Source organism: Clarias gariepinus, chromosome 25 (assembly GCF_024256425.1).
Source record: "Clarias gariepinus isolate MV-2021 ecotype Netherlands chromosome 25, CGAR_prim_01v2, whole genome shotgun sequence".
Classification (NCBI taxonomy): Eukaryota; Metazoa; Chordata; class Actinopteri; order Siluriformes; family Clariidae; genus Clarias; species Clarias gariepinus.
In genome coordinates this window covers 18,464,194-18,486,650 of record NC_071124.1, presented here as the reverse complement: position 1 = coordinate 18,486,650, position 22,457 = coordinate 18,464,194, and the positions used below count along the sequence as shown (strand labels likewise).

The window sequence follows — 22,457 nt, the reverse complement described above, 5'->3', positions numbered from 1 at the left end:
GGCAGCACCATTATCAAAGCCTTGTTCCCTGATATTGACTCATGCTTTTCTGCTTTACTCTCCTTGCCTTGCCTAATTTATGATTTTTGATGATTGCCTGACCTTTGCCTGCACCCTGACTACAATTCTGGTTCATGTTTTTGCCAAGGTTAATAAAGTTCAGTTGATCCAAGCTTGGTATCTGAAGTTTACTTATTTAGCATTGCATTAGACCTACAGTGGCAAGGGAGGTAACAATTAAGCCTTTTTTCATGGCATGCTATAAAGTATAATTCCATTATTTGCTTTTAACAGTAGTAAAACTAAACAGCCAGTAGATATGTCAATGCTAGTTGACTCTATTTTCTGGGGGAATTATATGATTTTTTTCACCCTGAAGTATTCCTTTATTGTGCACAAGTGGTGACAACCTAAGCTACAGTATACACAGTGAATTTCTCAATGTCAAATTAATATTTAGACTGTAGAATTAACACCGAGCAGGATTTGTATGACTCCAGTTGGTTTACAGTATTAAATCAACACTAGGGATTTTACTGTGTTTGCATGGCCTACACCAAGCAAGCATGTCATGTAATAAGCCAGAAGGTGGCATGGTGGTGCAGTGAGTAGATGTCACTTCATATCTCCAGGGTCTCATGGTTCGAAAGTGGGCCTGAAAGAGGTTACATTCTCTGTGAAATTCATGTGCATTTTTTTCCTGTTTTTTTGAGCTCTCACTAACTAAGGTCTTCTTAAATAAGTGGCAAGTTTGTGCACGCAAGTGTGTGGTTGACTTGAATCTGCAGACATTAATGGAACACTAGTTTGTGATTGTGTTGTGTTTTAATCATGTGACAATGTTGTGACTCAGTGGTCACGTTTGCAGGTTGTCCCAGTGCTATTCGTGTTTCCTCTGGGTATTCTGGTTTCTTCCCACTGCCCAAAGACATGCACATTAGGCTAATTGGCATTCCCAAATTGCCTGTAGTGTGTGAAAGATAGTGTGAGTGTGTGTGCCCTGCGATAGATTGGCACCCTGTCCAGGGTGCACCACGCTTCGTGCCCTATGTTTCTTGGGATTGGCTTCAGGCCCCTATGACCCTGTATCTATATAAATAAATACAAAGTTTTTGTCTGTACAGTAAATTGGTCAGAACTTGCTCTTTCAATGATATCTTTGTTTCATACATTGGAGGACCCAAAAGCAGTCTCACAAAATTTTATGTCTGTATATCCGTATGTCTGTAGCACTGAAAAAAAGACAGGAGGCAGAATTGGAGGTAGCAGAGATGAAGATGTTGAGGTTCTTTTTGGGAGTGACAAGGATGAATAGGATTAAGAATGAGTTCCTCAGAGGGACAACCAATGTTGGATGTTTAGGAGATAAAGTCATAGCGGCCAGATTGAGGTGGTTTGGACATGTTCAGAGGAGAGATTGTGAGCGTATTGTTGGAAGGATGCTGAGGTTGAAACTGGCATTGAACTGGTTGAAATGTCTAAAGGAAGACCAAAGAGGATGTTTACAAATGCAGTGAGAGAGGACATGAAGTTAGTTGGGGTGAGAGGAGAAGAGGATGCAGAGGTAAATGGAGGCAGATGATTCGCTGTGGCGATCCCTAAAAGGGAATAGCCCAAAGACAAAGAAGCAGATGAAGAAGAAAATGTCTGTACGACTCACTGTCAGTCTGGGTGTCTGTCCAGACAGATTTTGTCACAGAATTACACAAAACTGGCTGGACAGTATTTAATGAAACTTTGCCAGTTCTTAAGTATTTGCCAGAAGTTGAACCAACGCCATAAATGAAATCAAAATGTTCATCTTAAATCAGTTGAGCACAATTTTGTAGTACTTGGGTTTCTGCCAAAAGATTTTACCTGCCCCATAAGTGAAATCAAAATGTTGAGTAAAAGTGATGTTTTGAACATGTATGTGCCGGACTTAATAATCTACTTTAAAATAAACTACTAATAAGATACTTGCTCAATGTAAACAAACACCTGCACCAAGAGATATTAATTATAAAAGCTAAACTGAATATGTATACTGGGATTAGCTCATATTTTCAGCTCTGAAGTGGTACAGTCTAAGTGAAATGAACACGCTGGAGTCATTAAAAGACAAAACTTTTTTTATTGCTCCTCTGTGATTCACTCTCCGATTACTGAACAGGAAGTGCATTTGTCCGATAAGTACAGCTTAATGTAAACAAGACGTTAGATACTCAACATTACAAAATCTTATTTCTTTGTAATAATAAGTTAACCAGAGAGTTAGGACAGGCAGGCATGTACATGGGAATTAACTTAATAATAATAATAATAATAATAATAATAATAATAATACCACAGATTGCGTTAAAGCTGATCGGCTTATTTCTAGCTTTAACCCTTAAACTGTTTTTACAAACTCTTTTCCCCTCAGCGGTACGCGGTACAGGCGATGAGACGATGCGGTTAGTCATATTCCGTGGGTCCCGAACTCCACAATGGGAGGAGACAGACAGACAGCGCGCGCGCGCTCTTTCACCGACGACCGTTTGGACGCTCGCGCAGTCACTCGCGCGCGCCTCTCCTTCCTATCTGCGTTCCGCGCGCTCCTCAATCACATAACGGTCGGAGCGCGAGAGCTCAAACACCACCCTCTACCGGAGAGAGAGAGAGAGAGAGAGAGAGAAGGAAGGAGAGAGAGGGAGAGTCTAACCGCTCCTCCTGGAAGAGAAGAGACCTGAGAGAAGTCAGAGCGACTCCAGGAGAAAGAGACTGAAAGGGGGGAAAGACGGTCCGAGGTGCCGACTCCTAAAGAAGACGGACGTTTGCGCACAGTTTGGCGTTGTTACCACACGGCCGCGGGGGTCGACACACGCCTGAGACAAACTGAGGACATGGATAAAGTTTTAACTTGGCTCGTCACGGCGGTCGGGCTCCTGGTGTCGGCGCGCGGACAGGTGTACAAAGGTAGGACTAAGTCTAACCGTTTTTCGAAATCCGTGTGATTTAGTGTGAGAAAGTGCGCGCGCGCCTTATTGGTGTGTCCGTTATCTCCGAAACGTTTCTCCGAAACTTAAAGAGAGATGTGCTGGAAATATTTACCGAAATTAATTGATGAAGCATGCCATCACTAGCCCAATTTAATACTATATATATATATATATATATATATATATATATATATATATATATATATATATATATATATGTGTGTGTGTGTACATGTGTACGCGCGCACACATATACGCGCGCCCGCGCACGCGGCGGAACAGACGCGTGTGGGTTCCAGCTGTGCATTTATTCCTCACACAGTTTACGGTTAGTTTTGTTTTGAGCAGAGGAAGTTTCAGTGGATGTTGGAGCTCTGGAGCCGAGCGGCTGTAGACGTGGTGGTGCGGAAATTACAGGGTCCGAGACCTGATTTAGAAACGTTGTGGTAAAGCAAAAAAAAAAAAAAAGGTTTTATTTGAAAATCCTTTACAAGGAGTGCACGTTTGACCTGAAGCGAGGTGTAGTGAACTGTAACTCTGTTTAAAGCATTTACCTATTTGTGCATAAAAAAAACCATACACACACACACACACACACACACATACACTTTAGGAATGTCTAAGCGTGCTTTTATTTCTTTTACAAGAACCCCAGGATGAACTCATTAAGACAATAGGTGTTAATTGCACTCACGTATTTCCTTTTATTGATGCTCCTCAACTCATTAAACATATTACTGCCGATCTGTTTATATCGAATAATCGATCCGAAGCATCGACGACTTAATGGTCGGAAGGAGCCCTCCGGCGGCACTGTGTTAGATTTTGATGAGCTTTCTTTTCCCAACATGTTTTATTCCCGCCTCTTCTCAGTTTTTCACAGCTCTGTGTGATAGTCTGGCAGTTGTGTCACCCTCAGCAGGGTTGCGATTAACAAGTGGCGCTTGACCTTAGCACTTCATCACTGCCACGCTCATTACGGTTATCAAGCCTATTATTAGAATTATTTTGCAAACTCTGAATTGAATAGATACCCTCTTGAAGAAAGTGTAGAACGGATAGGAGTTATAGTGCTGCACTGTAGTTGCAAGAACAAATTTAAGGATTGAAGGAATGCAAGACAGAGAAGCTGTAATCAAAAGACATTATAGACTTCCCATGGCAAGCCGTCCTGCACCAGCTAATGCACTGCATGTCATGGGCTACTGAAGAAGGAAAATTGATTAATGACCTTTGCACTTACATTGAGCCTAAAGAGACACAAAAGTGGCTAATTTATCTCATTTTACAAGATTGTTTGTTTCATACATAAGGCATCATGCACATCAGTCTGTCCTCAGTCAGTCAGTCAGTCAGTCTGTGCTGCACATTTACTGATTTTCCTGAATGCCTCAGCTAATTAAAATGTGCACATTAAACTGGCCAAAAAAAAAAAAAAAAAAAACAGCAAAATACAGCGCAGAGGTGAATTTACAGCCAGATCCTGCTACAGTGCTGAATTAACTTGCTCAGTGTTAATATGTTTCGACTGTAGGAAATATTTTTCTGTGAGCATGGTTAATATTCTTGAGCTGAAAACTTTTTTTTTTTTTTTGCCTGTTGCCATATTTAGTGAGTATTACTCACACCACCACCTGTTCTGATGGTATTGAGCATATAAGAAATTTTCTGTCTATCCCTCAGGAGGTACTGCATATGCCAAATGTAGATTTCCTCTTTTGACAAATGTATCACTTTTATCAGTGCACCTGTCATCCCCTGCATTTATTAAATGGAATTATAAAATATATAAAAAGACAGTGCATGAAGTAAAAATATCTTATTTTGAGGAATGTCTGTAAATATCTAAAGTTTTGAAATCATGAGATTCATTGCCAGTTCTGAAGTATCCGTTATCAGTTCCATTATGTGCCTGAAGGGGGCAGCATGGCTCACTCAAATTTGCTGTGTAGGATTAAAAAGCTGAAACGATCAGTAGATCAGAGAACTTTAGTTTTTAATCTTATTAAGATATTAAATCGGATATAATTCATTAATTGAAATAGGTATATATAAAATTATTATTTATCACTGAAACCATTAGAAGATAAAAAGTTTTGTGTCAAGTCATTCAGTGGCTGTTCATGCTGGAGATCAACAGTTAATGCATTACTTGTTGGTTAGACTGGGAAGGTGTGGAAAAAAAAAAGCTTACATCATAAAAAAAGTAATGTTAAAAAAAACAGTAATAATTTAAAAGTGGGTTATTCATGACAAAGTATAAAAAGAAATATCTAGAAATAAAATAACCCAATTTTGTCTTTACAAGGGTTCATAAGTTTGTTATATTGTAAATAAGTGTTATAAATAAATAGTTTGTAAATAAGTCTTATAAATGTAATTTTTTATTATATTTGTTTTTATTATTTAAGATTATACCACCTTAATTGCTACTTTTAATCCACTATATGCACTGGAAATAAATTCTATTATAATCAATATAAGCATAAGAAACCCTGGAGAGTGTTCACTGAGAAATCATACTTTAGATGTAAACTCTGTCTGCACTACTGGTTTAATGTTAAACTTTCATGTAGCTTCTGTTTGAAGAGATTCTATGCCAGCAGCCTGTGGCAAATTAACACAGTTTACAATAGCATGAGTTATATTGGTGCTGTAACCTTGAGTATTGCGTGAACTAGAGTATTGGGCAAAAGTGTTAACACAACGTATTATAGTTCTCCTTGTGCAAACACAGGTGATTTCACTAATTAGTTCTAGCCTATCACGGCTTTCAGTTAATTAGTTGTGCTAATTAACTAAATAACTAGTGAAGAACTGGCTATGTGACAATGGTATTCGGCTTCTGGAAGCATGGCCTGGGTCATCTCCAGAAATAAACCCAGTACAAACCAGTTGGACGATGGTGAAGCAGGCAGTAGCAGTGAAGAAACCGTCCTCTGTACACGATTTATAGGAATCAATCAACAAGCATAGATTGAGCGAGTGACAACAGAGTACTGCAGATGTCTTTCCATCCAGATCAACAGGTTTTGACAAAAAAAAAGGATTTTTTCATAATAAATATTTATTGTTGTATAGCAGTGTAATTGCAAAATAACAACAGTACATGGACAACACAGCTAATAATATAGGACAGTGACAAGCTGGATTAGTACTGCATTAGTACCTCTGTTACACCATATTAGTTTGTGAGAATTGTACGCAGAATCACGGGTATCGAATTGTGACCAGAGTGTATTTTTTACACCCCATACTTATTCATTTCAGTAAATCTAACCAACCAGCTTGTGTGTACGCAAATATTACATCATGGTACATACCTCCTTTAGACAATTAGGTTTCTGGGCAACAGAAATGCAAGAGTCTGGGCAACAAAAACAGCTTTTACTTACAGAGTGTACTAGCTAATGGCTTTATGATTTGTCCACCCTAACGTATCTGACTTGTAAATAAGCAACTGGAGTTGCAAGCAGACTTTTTTTTTGCATGACTTTATTGATTACACTCAAATCAGTGTCGTGAATCAGATGCAGAGCAGTTCAACATAAAATTTTAGATTTTTTTTAGTATGCAACTTTGATGAATAAGGGCCATTGTGTGTGTGTGTGTGTGTTTAAGCCACTGTAATGTTGTGAACCAAAAACATTTATGCTAAGTGATTTGTAAGAGTTTCCTCTCTTTGCCATCTTCGCTGATTAGCAGACTCTGGGCTTGTTCCAGATCATGTGTAAATATGTAATACTGGCGTGAGTCTTGGCAATTTATTCAGACTTTATGAGAACAAACAAGAAAAATAAAGTTCCAGCCTTCTGTGAGCGGCTCTGACAGTGATTAAAGTGCAGATTGTACCCTTTAAATGGCATTAAATAATATATAGCACAGCTGTGATACTTCACACACACACACACACACACACACACACACACACTCAAACATTGTTGATAAAGGTAAGGTATTCATAGGCAAAGTAGGCTTGTACAGAAAAAGCCAAGTTGTTGTTGATGTTGTTAACTTGCAGGAGGATCAACTGGACACTCGGTCAGGCTTGACAGCTCAGTGTGTGTATGGACAGCTCTGTGTGTGCGTGGGTGTATTTGGATATACAGTATGTCTATGTGTGTGTGTGTGTTCTGGATTTTCTGATGACCAGGTCAGTCAGGTTTGTTTTCCATCTGAAGAAAACAACAGCAGGTAAAACTCATTTGCTCTAGTTGAGGCTATAAAACCAGCTCGTGTTGCCTCATGTGTGTTAAATTTTTTTTCTTTCTCCCTCTACAATATTAATGCGGTGATGGATTTCTGATTTTTTATTTTTTTTTATCCACAGGCGTAGGACATGAGCATCTAAGCACAAGAATTCTGTTATACACTCTTTTTTAATGAAGCACTTTTAAAAGTTACACTACTAGCATTACTGCTACTAGCAATTCACACAGTAAATAGTGTGTTAGCATATCCCGAAAGGTCACAGCTCGGAGTGTACTAGCTGTGCGTGACTATGCTCAATGGACATTATGGAAATCAGCATTGTTCGAACACCAGTGACCTATTCTGTGCAACCTATAAAGTAAAAATACACTTCATTACTTACACCTAGTACCGGTTTGGACCCAATGTTTCCTTCAGAACTGCATTAATCCTTTGTGGCATAGATTCAGCAAGTGGCTAAAAACATTCCTTAGAGAAATTCCTTTTGGTCCATATTGGTATGATACTGTAGCATCATGCATGTCCCGTTGCACCACATCCCAAAAATGCATTATTTTGGATTGAGAACTAGTGACTGTGGTGCCGTACAGTACAGCAAACTCACTGTCATGTTCACGAAACCAGTCTGACATTAGCATCACTCAGGTATGCTGTGGCGTTTAAACAATGCTCAATTGGTACCAAATGGCCCATGAATATATCGTACTGTATCCACCTCACCATTACACCACCAGCAGCCTGGACTGTTGATACAAGGCATGATGGATCCATATTTTCATTTGGTGTACGCCAAGTTGTGACCCTACCATCTGATTGTCGCAGCAAAAATTGAAACTCCTCAGACCAGTCAATGTTTTTCCGTTCTTCTATTGTCTGGCGAATAGAATGATAATGACTGGTGAATTGTAGCTCAGTTTCCTGATTATAGCTGACAGGACTGGAACCCGGTGTGGTCTTCTGCTGCTGTATCTCATCTTCAAGCTTCAAGGTTCGATGTGTCATGCGGTTGTAACGAGATGTGATTTGATATATATGTTGCGTTTCTGTAAGCTCGAACCAGTCTGGCCAACTTTTTTTTATCAATAAGGCATTCTCACCCGGAGATCCGCCACTCACTGAGTATTTCTTCTTTTTCAGACCATTCTCTGTAACCCTAGAGATGGTGGTGAGCGAAAATCCCAGTAGATCAGCAGTGTGAGAAATACTCAGACCAGGCCCCAGGTCTACATCCCTGAATGCACTGAGTTGCTGCCGTATGATTGGCTGATTAGATATTTGCATTAACGATTTGATTAACCTTCTAAATCAGTTCACATATAAGGATATAAAAAATTTGTTTAGTATGTTCTGATAATCTAATTAAATTTAATTGTGAAAGCTGTATTGTAAATCGATTTGAATCACCTCAGGAACAGGAGTGTTTCATTACACTCCTAGTCACAATAGTCTCATAATAGGAAAAAAAGAGATCTGGGTTTTCGTTGGGTTTCCCTGTACATGTGGGACATACAGTATTTTTAAGGAATAAGGCGAAAGCAGGATGAGAAAGAGGAGCAGGAATAAGTAAAAGTCTCAGCATGCATTCTGTATGAAGTGGGCTGATTGAGAGTAAGAGAGCATCATCATGGTGGTTGACCAATGCTCTTGTCTCAGACATGAAAATTGAGGAAAATGCTCAAGCATGTTCATTAAGGCTGGACGATTCAGAGGCTCAAAAAGGGATACTATAGTGTGTTTGATGTTTGAGTGAGTGATAAAATGCACCAAAATCAATGTCACCTAGGATAAGATGTGAAGTGCATAATGAGTTTATAGTGATTGTACATAGGGGAGTACTATCGCAGACAGTTAATAAAACACGGTGACGCTTTTTTAGTGTTTCAGTGGACATACATCACAAAACTGAATAACAAGCCCACTGTATTACTAGAATGCTGCAAATCACTCTGAATGAGGGCATCTGCCAAATGTCATTATCATAAATATAAATGTAATATGTTGTATGTGGTTAATGTACTGTACCGCGGGGGTGAGTCTAAATAAATCATTGGTTTGTTTTCAGGTTTCAAACAGACATACTGTATAAAGTCAGTGTTTTTATTTGCATTTTATTTCAATTATTTCATGACACCTTTTTGTACGTTAAGCGTGTTTTTAAGTAACGAAAACATCACGCTTAGATTGACATGCCCAAAAAGCCTTGATGCTTTTCCTATTTTATTTATTTTTTGGTTGATAAATTGCCTTGATGAGCTATAATTGTCATCACACCGTATGCAGGAATGATGACTATCAAGGATCCGAATGCAGGGACGCTTCCTACCGCTGAGATGGACTGTAAGTGGTCTGTTTGTGAAAAATAATGCATATCGTGAGCGATTCCCAGTGCAGCATGCAGTTTTGTAAGTGCTGGAGGGAAGCCAGGCCATACAGTTCAGGTGGAAAAAAAAATCAGCAGCAGTGTAACAGGTGGCCATGGGAGGGAGCGAAAAATGTAAATAACTTAAGGTCATGGCGCCAAACTTAATGCACTTACCAGTTATTTCCCAGCAAAGTATAAATTAACAGGGTTTATCAGTATAAAACAGTTTAGACCAGCTTCCCAGGACAGAAACCCAGGAGCACAGCAACACAGTAAGAAAGCCAAGACTTGTTTGAATAGAGCCAGCACAGAGAGGACCGAAGCACTGAGGGCTGAGGTTAGACCACTGAGATGCATCATTCAGTGTAATAGTCCAATTAAGTAGATAATTTGATTAAAATTTAACTTGATGAAATGTGAAACAGTTTAAGCAATAGAGGGTGATCCAGGGTCACATACTGGAGAGGTAAATCCAGCCTTATAAAGAAGAGGAGCAGCGTAAAGTATGATTAATTAGTGGCAAACTATAGCAACAATGACCAACATAGTAATATAAAATATTCTGTGACAGTATAAAATAGTACTGTATGAAGGCCATTATGAGAGTAAAATGTATCTTTCTCTTTTCAATCCCCTGCTATACTAATGCACTTATCCCAGCGTTTCACTAGTGCTTTGGTAGAAAGTTTTCTCAGTACACCAGAGCCAGAACCAGACTTCCTGCTTCACGTCTTAAACGCTGGCCTCCCAGGAACTCCTTTTATGGTCCAAATATGTGGAAATGGCTTGGAGGACTTTCTGGGGGACTCCTGTATTCTGTTCGCCAAATGTTCACAAGAATGACCCAATAGGCTCCGAGCCACCTCAGCAAGGATCGTCATTCATAGATGTACAGTCTTTAGTCCCAGTTTGACTTGAACGCCACTGGTAATACTAACAGCAACACTAACTAGATATAAAAGTTTGTTTAGACAAACTTTAAGTTGGCTTGAGAAAGCCGGAGATGGAAGTTTAAAAGTGTGAAAAGTTTAAAATAGTTTAAGAAGTTAAAAAAGTTAAAACAGTTTAAGTTTAAAAGGTTTAAAAGACAGATAGATAGATAGTGTCAGACAGATAGACAGTTACAGATATATAGATTGATGGATAGATAGATTCATGATTGAGTCTATAGATAGATAGAAATAGTCAGATTACAGATAGATAGATAGATAGATTAGTTAGAAATAGTCAGATGATGGGCCTCCGAGTGGCGCAGTGGTAAAGCGCTCGCCCTATCATCCGGAGGTCGCTGGTTCGAACCCTGGGTGATGCTGTTTTCCTCTCACAGCCGGAGGCACAGAGAGAGCTGATTGGCCGAGCTCTCTCAGGGGGGAGGGATGAGAGGTACTTGCGCTCCCACATTAGTCACGGCGCTACAGCCAATCAGGGGCGTCTGTGAGCTCGCGCACACGGAAGGAGCGGCTAGCGCTTTCCTCCGAGTGTGTTACTCCGCCCCAAACGGTGCGTGAGCGAGCAGTTCGAAAAGATGCGGTCGGCTCGCGTCACGTGGTTCGGAGGAAACACGGGATAGCTTTCGTCCTCCCGACTGAGTGGTTGTAGTAGCCTTGATGTGTGTGGGAGCCCCCTAGTGACGGGGAGTAATTGGCCACGACTAGATTGGGGAGAAAATCGGGGAAAAAAGAATTGGACAGGACTAAATTTATTTAAAAAAAAAAAAGAAATAGTCAGATGATAGATAGATAGATAGATGAGTTTGAATGAGTTTGAATGGGTTAGAAATAGTACATAGAAGAGAAGTTTGATTGAGTCTAATTGGCATTAGTGAGGTGGGGGTTGTGGGGGATGGTGGTGTGGGGGGTGGTGGTGTGGGGGATGGGTCGTGCATGCGCACGCACACTCTTCTGTGACAGACACAGAGAACCGCAAACTGTAATAATTAAGCTCTCAAACAAACGCTTCCCAACCGAGAACCGTAGGTCCGATCGCAAAAATTCTTTCACCGTAAGTGGCAGGAACTTCCTGACTACGACATATTGAATCCTCATGCCCGTAGAGTGTATTATATTGACGTGGTGACAGTGTAAAGACACCCTCCGATTCACACTCTGTGAATATGGCAGTTGACAGTGGCACGCATGGTGGAAAATCAAAATTTTCATCAAACTTAAGCTGCTCTCGTGAAGCAACCGTGAAAGTTATCAAAACATGGACCCAATCCGTAAAAGTCCAAAGTCTTGTGACCCGTTTAAACTTTGAATGATGTTTCTACGACAAATTATGGCCGAACGGTAAGCTTTCAAAGTGACCCATGTTTTCACCCTTTTTCGGGCCATTTCCCCTTGAAATGAATAGGGGAAAATATGGTGGTTATTTGGGAATTTCGGGAAAACCGTGCGACGGATCCCTACCAAAAGTCATAGCACACCATTCCCGAAAAAGGCGCACGGTTTGACACCTCACTCATGGCACTCGGGCAAAGTTAGTCTCAATGTTAAGTCTGTGGGGGGTTAATTGCCCCCTGCGAGGGCAATTGATCACCCACCCCTTAAAAAAAGTCACAGCACCCCATTCCCGAATAAGGCGCACGGTTTGACACCTCACTCATGGGACTTGGTCAAAGTTGGTTTTAATGTTAAGTCTGTGGGTGGTTAATTGCCCCCTGCGGGGGCAATTAACCACCCACCCCTTAGAAAGGACACAGCACCCCATTCCCGAATAAGGCGCACGGTTTGACACCTCATTTGTTGGTTTACGATGAACGGTGCGGGACCAGTTATAATTCGCTAAAATCCCCATTATATGTCAATGGGGCAAATTGGGGACCTCTCTTGCCCCGGGGGTAAAACTTATACCCTTGTGCATGGTATCTTTTGACAAAGGCTGCAAACATCTTCAAATAGGGTTAATTTAACGTTTCTACAAAATTCCCTCTCTGCGCAACAAACCGTCAAAATTCTTTCAATGTTAAGTCAATGGGATTTTTGGGGCGGTTAATTGCCCCTGCGGGGCAATTAGTAAGTCCGATCAGTTAGAAAAGATATAGCACACCCCGTGAGATCAGTCTGAAGGTCTGGGCCGAGTTTGGAGTTAGTGGAGTTAAAGCTCTAGGAGGAGATGCGTTTGAAAATTTTAGTCTCAGAATAATAATAAGTTTAAGTCGGATATCAGTAAGTTGGCTTTCTCAAGCCAACTTAATAATAGCTGTAAAACAAATAATAATTCCTTGACTGGCTGCTGACAAAAACAACAGTGTTCACTCACCTTGAAGCAGTTAACGGCATCCCAGCAGCTCTATCTCTATCAACCAGATTGTGTGGAATTAACAGCAACTCACATTCTTCTGGTCACAGACGTCCTGAACCAGCAAGACAATCATTATAAGAAAACCTGAGCACAGTGTGTGTTTTTGTTAAGCCTCCAATAGAAACTCTACTGAAAAGTCTAAAAGGAACAAGACTTAAGGGACAATACTTCTCCATTTAATGTAAAAAAAAAAAAGAAAAAGATATATATATATATATCTATATTAGTGCTGTCAAAATTAGTGCGTTAATGCATGCGATTAATTTGAAATATTTAACGCATTAAAAAAGTTTAACGCAATTAACGCGGTTGCAGTTTTTTTTATTTCCTGTTGTGGCCGACGTGTGTTCAACGTGCAAAGAAGTATGGATAAGACCAAGGAAGGACTTTTAGACGGAAAGTTTCAGTATAAAACTCTCCCGGATGGTTCTGTGGATAAAACAAAAGTAATCTGTACATTTTGCAAAGCCGAATTTAAATACCACAGAAGTAATTCGTCTTATCACTTAAAAGCAAAACACCCCACCTAAACAATCTCTACAGGGCCTCGCCAATGTAAATTGCATTAATTGTTTTGAAATTCAAATGACACAAATACCTGTGTTTTTATTTCTGTAATAAATATGGCTTTCAAGCCAACAGTTAATTTGGAGAATATTGATGGTTTATTGCAGGTATGTTGTTTATATGAGAAAATCTGTGTTACAAGTTAAACAAAAATTCCAATAAACAATCATATTTGAATTTAAATAGTTTCATTGTCTTGAGTTTACATTAATTATTTACATTAACATATCCAAAAAGTTTCAGTCTTTTAATTGTGATTGATCGCGATTAATTGCAAAAAAATGTGCGATTAATTAGTTAATTTTTTTTAATCGATTGACAGCACTAATATATATATATATATAATCCAGCAAACTCAAAAAGGTGAAATGCGACCAGTGTTATTGCCCTGATCTACCATGTCTGGAAATTCCACCCCAACTATACTGTAGGACATTTTTACTAAAATCTCCAGGCCATTCAAAGCCACTATTGTACAGTAGGTGCCATAAAAAATAAATAATATCTCTGCTTTGAGTATGTATGTGCTGAGATTTAATAATGATTCTCTGTTGCATAAGGTCTGATGACAATATGTGTCCTGTGTTCACATCTATGATCTTTGCTGTACCACCCAGGATTGCACATGAAGTCGTGTGAAATACTGCAATGACACAAATCAGAAAATCCATTTTGTACTGATATTAACTGGATACAAAAACGCAGACCACTACTGAGATTAATGCAAATTGTAATCAAAAATGAAATGTATTGGAAAATATTAATTCAGTCTCATCAGAGAAATTTTTAAGAATTACAATATTGCAAAGTTAAAATATTACAGTACAGTAAAAAGTTTTATATTGAGGGTATTGCGATAATATAAGTTGTTTAATTTAACCAAAGGATATAAAAAAAAAATTAAAAAAAACTCAGACCAAGAGTTAGCAATGGGAATCACCAGGGACCGCCTGATAAAATTTTATACACGATACCCAGGTGCTGGTGCGATATTTGTTTGCGATTCTGTTTGTATCACAATTTTATAAATATCCTTATTAAATATTTATTTATAATGTTTATACATTTTAAGCAAACTTTGCTAATGATGCTATGCTGCCTGCCAATGTTTGAATAGGTTAGAGTGCGGACTGTAGGATTATAGAGGAACTTCAACATTTAACCATCTCAAACGCAAAAATATATAGCCTACATTAAAAAATAATTAGCGAAATTGTTTTATGATCAGTACTTTTTTTATAGTCATCTCTAAGTAAGAGTTATTCACTAAGTTTCTCAAGCCTAAAAGTTGCCCCTATTCATGAAATTCTTAGAATTAAGATATTTTTGTTAGAATTTCACCTTAAATTTAGGACTAAATCTTAGTGAAGATAAAAATTATTCCCAAAACATCAAAACAGCTTCTAAGGTAAAAATTAAGAGTAGAGAGGAGGACATTTAATAGGCTTATGAGTTTCTATTGCAGAGGACAAAATGGCAGAAAGAAGAAATATTCTCCAAAAGTTAAAGGTAAAAGTAAACACTGCTCTTCTGTCCAATTTAGTTTTCTTGTTCTTTTACTCCCTTTCATCTCTTTTGAATTGTTGGCTACATACCATCCAAAAGTGCAACTTAAATAGACTGTCCTGCAATCATGTAAACTGGTAAAAGCTGAGCCAACCACAAGATAAAGGTTTTTGTACTCAGAGTTGCTCTGAGAAGTTTCCTAAATCACTTTTTAAGCTAAGATAAGAGCTCTCTGAGAGAATTCTAAGAAGCTTTGTGAATACAGGCCCAGGTGTTTTAAGACACAAGCAGGTAACTCCACATGGGGATAATCCATCAAAATCATACATCAAAATTCACGCACACTAAATTAAAAGACAACTCCAAGAACGTGAAAAAGAATTGGACTTTAAATAACCCGTTGCACGATAAGATTTTTTAACAGATAATGAAACACCATGCTAATTAAAGGCTAACGCAGAACACGTACACAAAACAACAGAGACAGGAGTAGAACTTAAGCACATGATCGGTCTGCAGTGTCTTTACTGTTTTATAGCTGTTTATAATCTGGTTTAAATGAATTAGTTTTTAGTTGATTAAGATGTAAGAATAAATATGGTTGAAGTGCATCTTCAATCAGTATATCTTCAGCTCAGTGATATATTCCTAATTGATTCCATTCCATTCCAAGACTCAAACTTCACTTAAAGGCATTGTAGAGACATGGTGCAGGACCTGCAGCCCCTAATGCAGAGAGTTCACATGCTGCTTTTTCTGCATTCCTCGCATTCACACCGCCTGGGTTTGTGCTGAGGGTATGACTAGCGATGCCATCTTGCCAGGCCCAAGCTCAAAGTCAGCACCTCTCCGCTTAGTTGAAGCGAATCCTGCTTTCTAGCAGGAAAAGATAAACAGCGCTTCATTTAGAGCAGCCCAATAATTCAAAGCCTAGTGTTTTTTTTTTTTTTGTTTCTCCCTGCTTTACCTCACTCAGAAGTGTTATGTTTTAAACGGCTCAATGGTAACGGAGAGACAGCATAAAGCGATGATGAAGAGGCTCTCCTTCGGTGAGGCATTGAAAAATAAACTAAAATACCTAAAGACGACTTAAACAAACGATACAACAGCAAAAGTAATAAGAATAATAAAATTGCTCTCAATGATTGATGATAGTATATAGCAGGAAAGCAGTTAATATAGAGCACTTTGTCTCACATTGATGTCAGACAATGAACGTGCAGTGCGCTGACGGATCCAAGGCTGGCCGTCTGCTGTCTGGCTCCTACAGTTCCTCATTTATTTACTGTGCTCACGTTTTATGTTCGCGAAGCATGATGCGTGTCCTTGGCCCAGCAACAATTACAGCATATTCCTTGAGAGATGCATTTCCGAGTCGTATCTTATCACAGTTTTCCTTCTCAAAAAAGAAATCATGCGTTGTAAAACAAGAGTTTGTCTTTCAGGGTATTATTGCTGCTTTGTGCGTCTTGTGATCCAAACTACTGAAGCTGACTGTTAAAAGGAATGAATCCAATGAAGATATACATGTGCGTACGCCTCTCTAAGCGAGTGTCATTTCATAATACCATGTTTTGTTTTTTGTTTTGTGAAGAGGTAGCCGGTGGCTTAGTAGTTAGCACTGTCGCCTTGTACCTCCAGGGTCTGGGTTCGATTCTCAGCCAGGTTTGATTCCCCCCCTCCGTGAGCATGTTCTACCTGTTCTTGTTGGGTTTCCTTCAGGTTCTCAGGTTTTCTCCCACAGTCCAAAGACAAGCAGATTAGCCTAATTGGTGTTTCCAAATTACCCATTGTGTGTGAATGTATGTGTGTGCCCCGCCCCATGCCCTAAGCTTCCTTGGATAGGCTACAGGCCCCCCAGGACGAAAGCGGTATCGATGATGACAAACGTTAGCATTATATGACAAACAAATTGTTACAATTGCTGTAATAACCATCGAATGTATTAGCCTTTACCTTGGTGAGAGCTGGAATAAAACATGCTAATTCTGTTTAAAATACCAACCCAGTTCTTCCAATGTCTTTTATGCTTAAAGCAACCAATGATAGAGTCATAAAAGCAGTTGTAATGAGCACCACAGTTAAAACCATTATAATGGAGCAATAGTATAACATCTACTGTACAGATTAAATGAAGTAGCATAATAAAACCTAACAGTGAAACAAGTATTTTATTGACACACACATTTCTACCTTGAGGGAAATTTTCTGTAGGCTCCAGTCCACCTCCTGGTTTGTTTTTAGGATGTGGGTGGAAACCAAAGAACCCCGAAGGAACCCACTCGAACACAGGGAGAACATTCGAAACTTCACACAGATTGATCCCGAGCTCAGGATCGAACCAGAAACCCTGGAGGTGTACGAGGCGTCAACATCACCTGCTTCTCAACTGCGCAGGCTGTTTCAAAATTTGAATTTCATTTTATGTCTAGATTTTTTCCTTTGCTTCATATGTGATTTGGATCTTGTGTCATCCTTCGGGGGACACAGTGGCTCAGAAGTTAGCACTGCTGCCTCACAACCTCTTTGTTGAGTGATCGAATCTCGCCCCAGGTCTGTGTGCACGGAGCTTGTGTGCTCTCCCTGTGCTCCGTGGGTTTCCTCAGGGTGTTCGAGCTTCTACCACGGTCCAAAGACATGCAGGGTATGCTGATTGGTGTTTCCAAATTGCTCGTGGTGTGTTAATGTGTTTGTGCTTGTGTCTTGCGAAGAGTTGGCTCATCCATGAAAGTTGCCTTATACGGGTCTACAGTAAATGTCGTCGATTTTGTATTTTCAAATGATTTTAATTGTATGAACTGTAACTATTATATTATTAACTTGTGTGAACAATTAGAATTATTCACATGAATTACAGAATTCCTTAGCATTTGGAGCACCTTCTATTTTTTTTTAGACAGCATGCACTCAAACTTAAACTGCCAATCCATGTTAGATCAAATCCATCAGCGTGGTCTAAACACACACTTCAGTTTCAGTGTAACCTATTGAGCTTCTACGAGCAATCAGTGAATACAGACTCACCCTCCTCACTAGTTGTTACTTCCAGGGTCTTTCCTTCTTTTTATTTCTGTCTACATTATAAAACAATAATGAAGGCATCTGACAAAATACAATAATCTCCATTGAACAGTTGATATTGAGATGTTTCTGCTACTTCTTAATACTTAATAGTTTTGAAAGAAATTCAGTATTGTTCTAGTTAATTAGTCACTAATGTGATAATCCAAAGCTTTAAGGGATAAAAACAGTTTATATTGACCGCGAAAAATACTATTTTGAAAAGTTAGTTTCAAGCTGACACCCATTTGCTGTCTGTATGGCATTCCTATTTTTTAGACATTTTAATTTTGGAAAAAGCCACAGACAGATTTCATAAAGCTACACTTCGAACAATTAATGCTTGGACTTTATTAAAGAATCTTGTCTTTCGGCTGCTCCCGTCGAGGGGTCACCACAGCGGACCATCCCTCCCATTTTATCCGTGCTTGGGACTGGCCCTGCATCCAGTGGCTGGGGTTTGGGAATTGGGTGGAAATCGAACCCAGGGCCTTCCGCATGTCAGACGAGAAACCTACCACTGAGCCTTGTATTGCAAAATAGTTGTCTATAAGGCTTCATGATGCCTATGAGGCTTCATGTAGTGCACACACGTTTTTGCGCACTAGTTTTGATAGCATTTTATCTCTCACTTTGCGATGACAGTAACGGCAACACCACGTCATACTCGGATCCGAATTCAATTATGATGCCAATCAAGCACAAATCAGTCTCGATGTGCTGAACCCACAGCTCATGCAGAGGTCACGCCACATTAAATTATACACACTGGGCCTAATGTGAGCTGCCCAATGCTTAACGCATACACTATAGTCTGTGTGTGTGTGTGTATGTGTATGTGTGTGTGTGTGTGTGAGAGAGAGAGAGAGAGATGGATGATGTTTGCAGGGTGATGTAGGCACGTGGTAATTGGCCTTGAGATGTGACTGTGTGAAAGGATGCTGGACAAACAGATACACTGTAATTATCCTTAGCCCCTTGTTCAAATGAAGAGGGCAAACACTAATGAATCTCACACACACAGACACCAAGCCTGCTTAATGAAGAGCGAGAAAGAGAGAGAGAGAGAGTGGGAGCAAAAAAAAAAAAAAAGGACATTAGTGGTAAATAAGATGAAGTAAATAAGAAGAGAGTCAGAGTACTGGGGAAAAAATGTAGGCACCACAAGTGGAAAAACAGGATTAGAAAGAAAATGAGGAAGGGAGGCTAAGAAGAAGAGATTTATGAGCAGTGCTTGAGTAATTTATACTCTGCTCTCATCCTTGTATCAGAAAAAAAAAAATGAAGTAAGAAAATTCGGTGAAGGAGAAAAATATGAACATATGCAACAAATGGAGTTCAGTAATGGCTGCAGCTTTGTAGGGGTCCAAGCACTCAGCATGAAATAATGCTAATTAAAGCTCAAGGGCCTCTTTTCTGTCTAATGAGGAGCACAGGAGTTTGGAAGAGAGTCTGTGCAACCAGGAAGAAATATGGCATGTTTTTTTTCCAACACAAACAAACATACATGTTTTCATGAGTAACCCCTGACCCCTATCCCTCACTCGGTGTTTAGCAGCACAATGCCAAACTGGCAGAGTCTCAACGAGTTCTCCATTCACTGGCTCGAAGTTAACATGTTGCTGCGTCCTTTTGGGAGAAAGGTGCGAACGAGCTGGAACACAAATCACCCTTCATCCTGCTTTATTATCCGATTTGATTTTGTTTTCTTTTGCTTCAGCCATGACGCCTTTTTTTTTTTCCTTTCTCCATCCAACGCTCATTAATGAGAATGGCTGTGGTGTGGGCTGCTGGGTAATTGAAACAGCGGATGCTTAGCGCGCCGACGGGAACGGCGAGGAGTTTTTTCATGGCACTTCACGAACGCTGAAACGCCGCAAACGAGCAGAACGAGCAAGACGACGTTGCCGGAGAAGTTTGGCGCACGGAGGAGTGCTAGCGTTTGAAGAGTGACCTCCACTGTGCGAGTATGCGCTCACATCTCGCCAGCTTGGAGAGATCACTTCTGTCTGCCAAGGAACTGTCTTCTATATTCTCTCTTATCCCACTCCACCCTCTCTCTATACTTCCCATAACTGTTTCTCCTTCTTCTCGAATGTCCATCTTTCTTCATGATTTTTCTCTGAATATCCTTCTATTTATCAGTCACATTCGATGCAGTAGACATTTTGGCACATAGCTACGTTGTTACAGCTTTGCCAGCGTGTCATTGGCATGGCTTGTGAGTGATATTCAGGGTCACAAAATATCTAATGTTTACAAAAAAAAAGATCTAGTTAAAAATGTTAAATGAAAATTTAGTTAAAAGAAATTGCAGTTGCGTGGGAACAAAAAAAAAAACAAGTAAAAAAAAACCACGAAAAAGTGTGTATAAAGTACAGTAGGCATACTTGATGCATGATACTTAGCAAGTTATGCTATACTTATACAGAAACAAAACACAATGAAAAGCCTATACAGAATTGACTTAAAAAACACAATAGATACAGTAAAGCTACAATAGTGTAATAGAGCTCCACTGAGCCACCCTTCAATGATTATGTTCATGTAATGTTTATGTAACAACCGCTGCAGCAACCTTATTTCCCCTCTCGTCCTGTCAGTATACTAATCACTTGGCCTCATCATCTGCAACTGTTTCTCACTGGTTTATGTCTTAACTTCGTCACGTACAGTACAGGGACTGAGCTGAGAATAAGAGACATAACTTTCCAAAAATAAGACCCTTTTTATAACCTCAGAAAGCCTGGAGATCTATTCTTCAAGACTACATTAAGAAATACAAGAGCGCCTGGCTCTTTAAAAGTTGAGGCGAGCTCAAGACTTTTGCCACAGTTACAGGACAGTAACAAGGCTCAGAAATAAAGTTACACACTAACCACCTTTCTGTTTTTTAAGCTCTAGAGAAAGTAGTGAGGTTAGAAACCATTTTGCAAAATAACCAGAATTGGATAAATATTAAACTGTTCTTTAGAAATATTGGCTAATTATTACCAGTTGGGACAAGGCATCACCACCTCAGTCTTAATCAGATAGAATGGATGACCTCAGACCAAACGTCCCTACTTATGAGACAGAAATCAAACAAGTCACTATCACACAAGATATTTACACAGGAAGTGCATTGTAAAGGATATACAGTACAGTACCATGAAAATGTCTTAATCCTTTTTTTTTTTTTTTTGAGAAACGTGTTTTTGGTTCTCATTTTCAGTCCAGTTCCTGTACCTGACTAGTTTCAGACGAATGTTTTTATGTTTGCTAAGCCACACAGTGACCTGTGAATCATAAAAAACATCTACCTTAAGGTACCTATTTGTAAATTATATGTTTAAACAACTGTACTCATTTCTGTAATTTAATCTACATCATTTCATTTAATATGAAACAATTAGCACTGGCTGAAGACTTATTCACAGTATTGTAATTTCAAATTGTGACCATGTACCATTTCCATCCCTCTAGAGTGTGTAAATGAGTCTCACTCAAAGTGTATCTGTCTTTTCCTATCCTCTGTCTCCTTCGTGTGTTCTTGCCCTCACTACTCTTTTTTAACTTAATATTTTCCCTTGACCAACCCACTGTGTCCTTTTTCTTTTTTTTTCCTCTCTCTCTTTCTGTCCTTTCCTTTTGTTCTCTTTCTCTCATTCCCAATCAGCATCGCTTTTTCCGATGACAGGTGAAGACAGGCCCCTCCCGCCCCGTCTCTCCCTCCCCACCTCCCTCGCTCACTTCATGAATATAACCACAGGCCAAATCTTCCATTAGTGTCAGAGAGCATCTGCGTTAGCCACATTAGCACTCGTCTCCTGGTGATTAATGCATTAGAGCACACGTGAGTAGGTCACATTAGTGTTGGCCTTTCCTCCCCACCATCGCCCCCATGTGTGTGTTTGTGGGCGTATCGATGAGGTTTCATGTCAATAACGAGAGAGCGGGAATGAGGTCATCAGTCGGATGGGTTGGATGGAGGCACACCACAGAAGCAGCCACCTGATCGATACAAGCAACCACTTTAACCATACAATAGCCGCAGTATTGGTCTCCTCGCAAGGCTTTAGATGATTTATTTACTATTTAACAAGATTTATTTTTATTTATACCGACACGACGTTAATACGTCCATTTCACCACATACAATACATCTGAAATGAGAAGAAGTATAACAGACTTTAATGGATTACAGAAGAGGCTTTGACCATCTTTAACTTTCGTGCTTTAGGTTGATGCAGAGTAAATTTAACTGATGTCTCAAAGCGGCACTAACCCCAGGTCATGTATAAATTTCATTCTGTTCCGATCCTCCGTATTCACATTTCTGGTGTCTTTATTCAGTTCAGTACTTTTTATACAGTACAAGCTGCATCGCATCATGTTCAGGGTGTAAAGCACCAAGAAGTGGCAGGAAGAAGATGAGTGCAATTCACCTTGTTACAGTAAAGAGAAATCTCTGTTTCACTCTCGCCGGCACGCTGCTCTAATAGCCA

The 22,457-nt window shown here is 39.6% G+C and overlaps 1 protein-coding gene across 7 annotated transcripts in view; it reads left to right on the top strand.

The window, feature by feature from the left end:
- Positions 1–2,699: 2,699 nt before the first annotated feature.
- The window catches only part of LOC128512870 (receptor-type tyrosine-protein phosphatase mu-like), a 250,241-nt gene continuing 230,483 nt past the window's right edge, over positions 2,700–22,457 (top strand). For all 7 annotated transcript variants that reach the window (XM_053486353.1, XM_053486352.1, XM_053486351.1 and 4 more), the window contains exon 1: positions 2,700–2,937. In XM_053486353.1, coding sequence (XP_053342328.1) covers positions 2,865–2,937 — 73 coding nt within the window. In that variant the 5' untranslated portion in view covers positions 2,700–2,864. The remainder of the gene's footprint in view (positions 2,938–22,457) is intronic.